Below are 12,265 nucleotides of genomic sequence, written 5' to 3' on the forward strand. Positions count from 1 at the left end.
GTAAATTCACTACTATATCCAACACTTCGAACCAAAACACAGCCATGCAAACAGAACTGCTTCACAGTAGAAACACGAATAGGACAAAGGTGTTCAAGCAAACGACTTTTGTATAAAGTTTCCCTCTGGTAAAAATATTTAGAAATATGAGCATAGTATACCTATTACTAAATCTCGTAATTGTGTTAAATTGTCGTAATAAAGGTCAAAGGTAAAGAACAATTTATATTTGAAGTTGTAGTTTATTGTTCCGGTAAATTAATCCCCTATTTAGAAAATAGAGTTACAAGAGGATGCTTTTATGTTTAGAAAGTTATTAAGCAAGATAAACTAGAAATTATCTAAAATTGAAAGCGAACATGTTTCTTTGTTACCAAAATTTAGTTATTCTTTGTTAACCTACAGTAAGTTTAAGGCTTTGTCTTCAAACAAGATGTGAAAGTAGCATTTTTTAACAAACAAGTACCGCAAATTCCACTATACAAAGTACGCTAAACACGGAACTAAAAAGGTTTTGATTGAAAATTCAAACATTATCAAGTATCTTGTGTACTGACAACCGTTACAAAGGTATTGTTAACATTGGCCCTACAGCTTACTAACCCGTATGTAGATACACTGAGATGGGCTGTATAGAATAATCATTTTTACAAGCTTTTATTTCCCTTTAAATACACACTATTAAACTAAACAGACATTTGAAAATATTTCATAAAAAAATTTAACATTAATTTTATCCTTTATTTAATTATTTTTTCATTGTGAAATGCAAGTGCGTTTTTACGTTTAATTGTCAAATATAATTTATTTATTTATAGGATCATTAAGATAAGATACAGCGAAGCATTTCAATACAATACACTGGTAGATTAGATCTAACTCTTCTTACATTTATAGGCAACCAGAGCATGCTTTGTGTTAGATACATAATTATTAATAAAAGTTATTAAGTCAACAACGACATCTGAGTTTGATTACATTTTCATCTGATGTTAACCCTTAACCTAGGTGGTTAACCTTAGCACACATCTTACAGACCCCGATGAATTTTTAGACGTGAATATTTTTACGTACGGGTTTTGCATAAACGTTTTCGTTTTTGCACCTTTACCTCACATCCCTCGGTGCTGTGTAACCGCTTGTCGTAGTAGTACATAAACGCGTTTATGTCTGGTAAGTAAAAAAACTGTAGCCAGGGACCTTTATTAGGTTTAGTTGCTTACGGCTTTAAATGAGAAAAACATCCAGCGGTAGTTCGAACAAGATCAATCTGACAGCGAAAATATACTAAACAATAAATGCATTAATGATGCAGCTTGATATTCCTACCTCAAATTGTTGTCTTGAAATTGTCTATCCAGTCTTAAGATCAAATTATTAAAAGCAGATTTGAATTTATGAAGCATCTAGTTAAACAACTAACTAAACCGCAAATGGAACGTCGTTCAAATAAGTTAAAAGTGCAACGCGATAACAGAATGGCTACTCGATGCATCCTCCGGCATAACAAGGGAACTACTGATGGAGTAACCATCAGCAGTTCCATCTTGTTGTAACGCTAATTAAAGTTTAGCAGTCCATAAGAATTTTATAATATTAACATATTTATAATGTTAGTAATGATTTTATTTATACTGCACCTATCAGGTGTTTATGAAATATATTATAATGCAAATTAATGATTTTGGATTATAATTATATAATACTGCAGCCAGGAAAGTTTAAAAAATCATTCTTTTACACGACAAAATTTTAAATAAATGACTAGCTTCAGTTTGTAGACTAAACTACAATAAAATATGCATTATTAAATCGCGACAGTAAAAGGCAAAATGTGATCTGGACTTTTATTTCGATAATATTACATGAAATTTTCATTCTTTCTTCTTTCTTTATTTAAAAACAAATTCTATGTTTTCGCTTTTGTAAAACTTGATATTTTGCATTTGATAAATATTTTTTTTTTTATTTAATTTTTTTTCTTTTTGTTAGTATTAGTCAATTAATTGAAAAAATAACTTATATCTTATAAGTTATTGTGTTAGGTTTCGTTAGGTGCTTATACTAATAAAACCACTCAGTGAATATATACGTTTACTTATTTAGTTCTTTATTTAGAGTTTTCAAAATATCACGCCATTGTTTTATGCCTACTCGTAATTGCTATTAAATTATCATTCTAATTATTTGTCCTTGTGGTCACCATGTATTAGTGTAAACTGTATTTTCTATCTATACTTATATGTACTTGCAAAAAGTTGCGTCAATATTTACGGTGGACTGACATTAGGATTACTTAATAACGAAAACGAAAGAATTTTAATGAGAAATCGTTATATCGTTTAAAATAAGCGAGTCATGTACTCAACAAAGAAGCGATATTAAACGGACTGCCCACTAAAGTTGGAAATTATCCTTTAAAAAACAAGGCAAAAAGGAAACGATCGTTATACCGAGAGGAAACTTTTTCAATATCAGCCCGACAACAATAGAGTTTCTTTTTTATTCTCGCGTCCAAGGGAATAAATTCCGTATCAAATTTCTCCCAGGATGGTCGTAGCGATATATCTCCCGAGATTAAACGGAGAATTTAAATTAGAAATGAATCGGACACGAGTGTGTATCGAGTATGTGAGTGTGTTATCGGACAAAAACTAGGATGCACTTTTCACATTTATTTGAACGCACGCATCATAATTATACGCAGACTGTCGGTGTCAGTACGGAAATACACTGTGTACGTCCCATATTCTGAACTCATCTCGACCGTTTTTGAATTTGGACGAAATGTTATCGTGTGATGTGAGGGCGAAAGTCGCTTTTCGTAGTGTATGAACGCCGCTTTGGAAGGGCGGCCGTCGCGTAAGCTACAGACCACGTGCACCTCGATAACTTGCGCTTAGTTCTTCACGAACTGTGTGGGAGGTTAGTCCGCTACATGAATATAATGTTTCGTCAATGTCATGCGCTCTGAGCTTCGCATAGCGAGAAAACGTATTCGGCTCGTGCCGTTGAGTGATTTACGCGCATTACCACGTGATTTTGACAGTCGAAACGATATTGCCCGTCCGTTGTGTACAAGTGACAGTGGCGAGCCCTATCGAAAGTGTTTTTGATAACGATACGCCTGGCTTATTTTGAAGTGATGCTGTAACATCAAAGAGGTGACACCAGGATGATTATAAAATCATACTTGGCGCAATTTCCGCCGGCTATGGAGTATTTTCGGTGAGTTGTTAATGAGTTTTTTGATTGAGTATCTCGAATTCATTTAATTCGCTCCCTTCAAAGTTTTCTAAGTTTGTAAGTAAAATATTTATTTCTATTTGTTTTAAACCAAATAAAGGTAATGTACCTATTTGATCTCAACAGGTATGATATAATGTTTACGTAAATTTGTTTGACAATATAATTTTATTTGACTTTCTTAATTTTTCTCTATTTAATTTTCTAAATGCTGAGTAAATTCTGATGATATATATATATTAATTATTAATCATATTTTTAGTGAAATAATATTTTTATTATTATATCTTATTTTATTGTGTGAAGTATAAAACGATTTAATATATACCTACTTTACATTATCAGAATGTATGACATGAACATAGGTAATTGACTTTTACATAAATAATAGCTCGAGATATTATTATGACATATCTCTTAGCATAATGTACATACAATATAAACATACATGGCCTATATAAGGCTATATTATGTACCTTTGTTTGAGTGTATTCCGCAATTCATTATTTATGTATAAAGTACAGTCGTGTACTGTCACAAACTTTCATATAAAATGTTTTTTTATTAAAAAATATTTATTAAGTATTTCTTGTATAATTAATGGATTTTAGTGCTTTGCATACTATAGCTTTTCTTTTGCCACAATAAAAAACGAAATAAAAAATAAGAGAACTAACAAACTCTACATAGATGGCGCCACGTGCTACTTATCATATAAAATTATTTTAGAAAGTTATTTAACTGAAAGGATAATTATATTACATTTTGAATATTATAAACGTAATACTGCCTTTATTTTATGGATAAAATGATGGTTCTTTTTGATGTTTTCACTCATTCAAATTTAATTATGGTCAAAGATGTTTGTGGGTGACAGTACCCTATGTATTAGGTGCCTAGTGCGCATGCTCGTTACTATGTCAACAAACGAACTATAAGCGCTTAGTTGAGCGGCTTTGTAGTTCCGGACTTATAATGTATGCGTGGATTTAATGTCCCCGTAGAATTTAATGTTATCAAGGTATTTAGAACATTGTCCTGTGACATTATAGTTCACTGTTATATATCAAATTTGTTTAATGTTGTATTAGTCGCGATTTAAATTTCTAATTAAAATTATAAAGGTGAAAATGAAATTTTTCTTTCTGTTTTTTCTTCACATTTTGAAATTTGGCGATTACACTATATATATATATATAGCTTTGCTATAATAATATAGCTTTGCCTATGTTTCTCTTTCAGCATCTCAAATATAGCTCTTATTCATAAAAACGTCAAGCGTCTCATAATCCTATTTTAGCTATTGAACTGTTTTGTCTCTTTCTTTTATGCTACATTCCCAATTTGAAAGAAAGTGACAAAATAGTTCAACAGCTAAAATAAGTTTATAGTAGGTTTTAGTTTTTATGAATATGGGGGTCCTTTTTAATTGATGATAATGGAATGGTAACCTTGCCGGCGCTATCAGTATATACTGGTGGAGCACCAGTGAGGGATGATAGGTAATCTAATTTAAACTATTAACACATCGTGATGAATACTTTTATACCACTGAGGTGGCAAACAAGCATATGGCCCACCTGATGGTAAGTGGTTACCGTAGCCTATGAACACCTGCAATACCAGAGGCATTACGCGTGCGTTGCTGACCCTGAAGACACCTGAATACACCTGGATTTCAACACAATGGTTTTCAGGGGAAACCGCGCGGAGCCTAACTTGACAGGGTATTGTTAAAATGGTACTAGTAGTCCACACACTAACAATCCATTGCCCTCTGAATAAATGGAAAAGTATATATAATGATCTGTGTCAATAGAACTTAATAAAAATGTAAACAAATAAATAATTGACTCGACAATAAAAGTCTGTTGATGTCCAACAGTAGTACAATTGTTTTTAATGAAACTTAAGCGAATGCATCTTTTTATATGCTACTTTTTTATCTGATTCAGTAAATGCAAATTTCAAATAAATGGTAAAAATAATGACGCGATGTCATTTATATGTAATAATTATATTATTTATAATGTTTATTACATAAATTATATATTCTCTTAAAGTAAATCTTAATATGTCTCGAATAGGCGTTCTACACGTATAACACAGAAAACGTGGTCAAATTAATATATGTCTATATTTTCGAAGTCGATTGATAAATAAAGCTGATAATAATTACCTATACAGCATTTTTTTTTATTTTTAAATTATTTAGGAATATGTTTTACAATAAAAATAGACTTCGATTATGGCAAGACCAGTTATTTTGATTTTGAAACTAAACTTCTTAACCAATTTTGATAAAATTCATACGAAACCAATCTGTAAATATATCCTCTCTTAAATAAAAAAAAACCCAAGTCAGTTTACAACTGATGGAGTTATGAGGTAATAAACATAAAAAATACAACCGAATTAAGAATCTCCTTCTTTTTGAAGTCGGTTGATAAAAAATCAGCTACAGGTATTTTTATTTGCAAACTTTTGTTAAAAGAAATATCTAACAGTTTTATATCTTCTTTATTGCTAGTTTAACATGTTTTCCGTCAACTTTTAATGAAACCGGCAAAATTTAAAAATTACGTAGGTGTGAGACATTGACCTTTCTATTAGATTAATCACTTAAGGATGTGATACTAATACATAGTAACGTCATTATATCCATTTTATCATAATTATAGGCATCAAGAGCTAAATAAACAATACAGTTTTTCGACTGATTTTAAAACGCGCAGGTTTTGTATTTTTTTTTTCTCCAGTTATTATTATCTATTGATATTTCTTTTTTTTAGCAAAAGTTTAATTTAGTCCTCAGGAAGAAAAACGTATGCGGGGTATCATGGGCAACACAGTATACTTTGTTGTACACGTGATACTGTTCATGTCTATAGATGACCACATTCCATCATGTGGGTCGTAACTTTGTTTGCCGTTCAAAGTTGTATAAAAAATCCAAAGTTTTTTTTTTTTAAATTGTAATTAATTGCTTTGTATATATTTTAGTATTATTATTATTAATAAATTAATGTATGTTAATAATTAAAGTAAAATAAAAATAGGTACACATAAATTGCATATGCAATTCGACAGTACTTCACAAATATTGTATGCAAAAGCTGAATGCAGTCATAATGAGTTCAAGAAATTGTCGTACATGCATACACACCTTATATACATACGCACATCGCCGGACTGTCTGATGCATTACAAGAATTTTGATGCAACTACGTCTCAGTCAATGCCTTCCGAGTTACAATCGAGTATGAAGTGAGTTTTTTTAGTTATCAAATTTTATCAATTGAGACTATTAACTGTATAAAGTCGATTCTAAATGTTAATTAAAAAATTGTCATAATGCGAGTCAGCCTCTTATACTGAGAGTTCCGTACCGATGCAAGTTCAATAAAAAATTTCTAATTGAAATATATTATATAAATAATTTACGTATATATATATATATATAGGTATCCTATAAGGAGTAGAATTAAAGAAAATATTTAATTATATTAATATCTCTATTATTATTAAATTATAAATTTATACGACGTACGTGGAGGATGGTATCCAAAAAATAGTACAACATACAAACATATATTTTTTATTTTTTAAGATACGGAACTCTAAAATCATATTGTATGATGTTTGCAGAGTATAATAATGTGTGATGTATGATTGATGATGATTTAAAAAGGTACTAGTGATACATTCTATTGTACCTTGTCTCTATAGTTTGTTAGACGTTGTTTATTAATTTTTCAATACCTATATCATGTTTAAGTATCTGTCTACAAATATAAATTGACATTTATTGACTGCTCTTTCTGTTTGAATGGTATTTGTTTTACTGATTTACGTACCTTGTGATAGTTTAAAATAATATGTAAATAAAGTTCACGGATCACTAGAATTTTGTGCAATGACTCTGCTACCTATTTACGTCGTAAAACAATAATGTGTGAATCATTGTTTGAGTTATACGGTAAACTATTATATTATCTTCTCGAAACGTTAAATAAACCGCATAAGATTTTTCTTAATCAGCTTTGTAATGTGATTTAAAATGTAAAAAAAAGAAAAAAAAATCTTTTATTTAATATTATATTAAATTTTAATTAATGTATTTTTATCATGATTATATACTTATTTATTTGATTGCGACTCTCACTACAAGACTGAAATATCGGCATATTCAATTAATAACAATAATAAACCAATTGTGGTGAGAACACATTATTTTGTATATTATTACTTTTTAAAAATCTCTTATGTAGAAGATAAGAATGTCTGGGAAATATCTGATATAGATAAGAGGAAATTACCTTACTACTTAAATATGACAACGCGAACAAAGTCGTGCGGAGTCTATTCTATAATTATATCTGTATAAGTTACTTTAATACTAATAAAATTCTCGAATATTTAGACTTACTTAGCTTAGTGTTCAGGCTGAAAGTGCGCAATTGACAGACTAACACAGTCACCACTATATTTATTAAATATTTATTTAACTTTCATGTACATAATAAAACATGGCGGTTATAACATGTAATGGCATTCTCTATCAGTCAACCATGGTTGTCCCATGGTTAACTACTAGAGAACACCATAGAGATGTTTGTTGCCGGCATAATTATATATCTAGCCATATGGTCTCAGTATAGAACGGGACATCCCTTCCTTTACCATGCGTATTATAAGAGGCGATTAAAGGAATTTAATGGTCAAAGTTGTGCAGCAACGTACCTCTTAAGACATCACCAAATCCTAACTGCGGTTGCCAATTCGCCTGCCAAGCGTGGTAACTACTGGAAACCCCCCTTTATAGGGGAGGCCTACGTTTGGCCGTGAGCTTAACGGCTGATATGTTTGTGTATAACAGATATTTAATTTATCTATTCCATTTTATCTATTATTTGTTATTATTCCTGATTTACTTATTCTCATTTTATCATATTTGTGAGTTGACAGTTTATATAATACCTTACAAGTATAGTTGTATCCGACTAGTTTCACTAATAAAAGTGTATAAATTTTATATTAACACACAAAATTATAACTCACCAGCCATGTCTAGTCGAATCGAATTATATTCGGATATTAATTAGAAATTCCACGAAGTCCCAATAATCGACACTAACAACATGTGCCTCGCCTTCGTTATGGAAAAGCAAATAATTCTAAAAACAATATATTTGAACAGAACCAATTATATTATTTATTCACGCATAAATCCTAGTTAATATACGAACATTTTGTTTCCAGATTTAGTCAATCGTGATTTTATCTTATAGTGTTTATATGCGAATCGACAGACCACCTTCTAAAGGTCATTAAACCTATAAGCGATTATTAAGTGAGAACTTGTAGTAGTGCTTATCACCTGTTAACATTCCCACGACGGCCATTGTCTTGTATTATACTCGTAAAAAAAGACACCAAAATAATTAAACACCTACACTCACCCATTGTATGAAAAATTAAAACAATAAAAATATATCTTTTCATTTTTCATTTTAATTTTAATATTTCAGATATAACAGAGAATGTCGTTTTTTAATTACTTTGGTGCCTTTTTAACCTTTAATTCATTTTATTTAGCGATTAAAATTTTTATTTCATTTGAAAATTCTTTCCATTTAGCTGATATCATATCATTAAGGTCAAAGTCAAGATCTGAATAATAAAAAATAATAGTATATTACCGCATGACGAGAACCTCGTGAAAGCCGAAACCGAGAAGAAGAGAATATATCTCGACCTGGCTCACGAGGTGACCGAAATGTGGAGGGTGACATCTACCGAAATCATCCCAATCGTTATGTCGGTGAACGGTCTTATCCCAACCAGTCTGGAACAACATCTCAGACGGTTGGGATTAGGCGGCTCACTCCCGGGAAAGATGCAGAAAGCGGTGCTCTTAGATTCTGCCCGCATTGTACGCCGGTTTCTCTAACCCTGAACCCCGGCCGACTGTGCTTCTGCCGGGGGTTAGTTGCCATCTCCTCTCCTTAAGAGGGGAGATGAGAATTTTGGTAAAATTTAAAAATAATAGTATATTACTTGTACGTATTTTTGTAAAAAAAAATCGAACAACATTTAGACTTTATTATTATAATTTAAATTATCAAGACCTAAAAATAAAATAAATGTAAAAAGCGCTATATTTGAATTTAAAATTACTATTTTTTTAATTTGTCATGGGCGAAGCTGCCTATAAATGTCTATAGGCGACGGTTACCACTTTCCGTCAGGTGGGCCGTCAGCTTATTTGCCATTCTAAGTTGTATCAAAAAAATCTTTTTATACTTGTCTATCGAGATGCTATTATGATTGTTATACCCTAATCTATTTTATCTGTTTATCTTTCTATAATGCTACGTCAGCGTGTCAAAGCATTTATTTATTGACTGTTGCCACATAATGATTCTGAAAGTTACCAAGATTGGTTGATTCCCCTTTAAAATAAATAAACAAATAAAATCCAAATATTTTTATAATTATAATATCGTCATATATTTCTTAAACTTGATAAAAATAAAATAAATTAGAATACTTTTATATTAAGTGTACTTTTTTGATTTTTCAAAACAAACGTTGCCATTACACTAATAGCAGGTTACTTCTTATCTATTCGCCTCTTATCAATTAATAGGATAATCATGTTGTTGGCTAATGGTTCGGATTAGATTTGCGGTCTTCTCTAATTTCCTATTAATTGTAATGATGTTGATAATCTTTACTATTTATGTCTATTCCATATATCTTTATCCTCTACTATTAATATCAGATTTTCTTAAATATCTCTTATGTACAGATATCGTGTAGTTACAATTTTATTATAATAGTGTATTAAATTAGGTATATATCAGTGTACAATACCTTTCACTATATCTATACATATACCAAATTTAATGACAATTAGGTAAACCGTATAGGCCAAAGTTAATTAACAAAAGTCCTTTCATATATTATTGTTCTTTTTTTTTTCATTTAAGAGTTTCCTCTCGTCGGTGCAACTAATTCATGCATCTTCCTCCAGCCGGCTCTATCCCAGGCCATATCCTTTATCTCCCTATACGACATGACGCCTAGTGTTTATTATTATTCTAGAAATAAAATAAACATAATCAATAAATTCATTTCAAAATATAGTAAAATTATAAACCTCCTGCTCTTTAAAGCTAATTGAAAATGATCACATAGTATAAAGCTTATGATACTCGTATAAGAAACTTATTTACTGCGATAACATTTATTGGAAGCTGATCGAAACTCCTATTTTATATGCAGTGCAGGTGACTCAGGACCATTCCTTGTAGCAGTCTATGGGGATAACTATGTTTGGTAGTGGACAAATAATGTCCGAGACGATGATGATGATTTTTACAATTTACTGATAAGTTTGTACAAAATTCATCTACTTATGTACTTTGTTACAGAAGTACTTTTGAAGGGTGGCACATAACTGTAATATTATATGATTACATTTGAGGTCATCCTACACTGTGTTTGCCAGTACGAGGTTGCTATTCAAAACCTTTCTTTCTCATTGGTTGTTAGTTCTTCGAGATATGTGACCAGTCCATTACCGTTTCAGCTTGTTTTCTTTCATAATACCTTTGTTCTCGAGAATAGCAAGGCAATTGAAATTGAATGAAATGAAATTAAAATAGTATTTAAAATTATTGTTAAAGATGTAATACCATAGGATTCACAGTGTATTTTTTGATGTTCTAAGTTCTGTTCATATCCATAAGTGATGATTATCATTTTCCATTACATGTATAATAAGTTTATTTGTCATTCCATATTAAAAAGAAATTAATTTCTGTATAGTCACTTTATGTGATTTATTTATCTCTCAAATCAGTTGTGTGGTATGATATAGGACGTTAAACTGTTCATAAATACATTTACCTACATAGTTACCATAAATATGGCAGCGTCTGCCAATACTTTTATTTATGGCTTAACCTTTTACCCCATTTATTTCACTTTGTACAGCTTTGAATTATGTAGAGACGGGATCTATTATGGAATAGAATAATGGGATAACGGATGGTAAATATCTTTTCATAAATAAAATGCAGGTACGTTATTTTACTTGAAAAATATTGTAAAAACAAAAGGATGTTTATATTGCTTTATCAAACTCGATATTATATATATATATATATATATATATATATATATATATATATATATATATATATATATATATATATATATATATATATATATATATATTGCACTAAAGCACTAAAACATACAGTAACAACAATAAGATAAGAACAACGTTAGCAAAGGCGAACTTATCTCTAAAAGAGATCTCTTTCAGTCAACCTAACACAGAGTCATAGGAAGTAGTGAGTGGGCAATAGTAGTGCTAAACAGAAATTAAAATAAATATTTACATAAATAATAAATCTAATATAAAAAATATATATATATATATATATATATATATATATATATATATATATATATATATATATATATATATATTTGAAAGATACAATATTATTACATACATATGAATATAAACCTGCATAAATAAGAATATATATACATATATTTATACACATACACACACACATACACATACATATACACATATATACACACGTACATACATATATACATATGTTAAATACAACATATAAATTATGAGTCTTAAGTGAACAAATTTTATATTGAGTAAAGATTTCTATATTTTCTATATTTTACTATTAATTCCCACCCTTGACAAGGATTGACAATCGCAATTAGAAAAGAAACTTAAGCCTTTATAATCATTACGACTATTGTAGGAACTTCCGAAATCTTTGGTAGGAACTTTAAATAAAATAAATGTCACTGCCACTATAATACATTTAAAAAAGTTCTATTTTTACATTTGTAAAGCCCTTCGGAATGATATGAGTGCGTTCCTATATTTTACGCTTGTCAAACATTTTTTTACACTTAATGGGTTTCTGTCTTGTAGCAATTAACTTGCTGCTTTTTTAGTTACTGTATT

General features: G+C 30.0%; 1 protein-coding gene across 5 annotated transcripts in view; it reads left to right on the plus strand.

Annotated features, from left to right (window-relative positions):
• The first annotated feature begins 2,922 nt into the window (after positions 1 to 2,922).
• LOC113521401 (collagen alpha-1(XVIII) chain-like) overlaps positions 2,923 to 12,265 on the plus strand; it is a 225,684-nt gene continuing 216,341 nt past the window's right edge. For all 5 annotated transcript variants that reach the window (XM_052898920.1, XM_052898924.1, XM_052898922.1 and 2 more), the window contains exon 1: positions 2,923 to 3,228. In XM_052898920.1, coding sequence (XP_052754880.1) covers positions 3,176 to 3,228 — 53 coding nt within the window. In that variant the 5' untranslated portion in view covers positions 2,923 to 3,175. The remainder of the gene's footprint in view (positions 3,229 to 12,265) is intronic.

This window comes from Galleria mellonella, unplaced genomic scaffold (genome assembly GCF_026898425.1).
Source record: "Galleria mellonella isolate WM207_F2 unplaced genomic scaffold, CSIRO_AGI_GalMel_v1 utg55, whole genome shotgun sequence".
Taxonomy (NCBI): domain Eukaryota; kingdom Metazoa; phylum Arthropoda; class Insecta; order Lepidoptera; family Pyralidae; genus Galleria; species Galleria mellonella.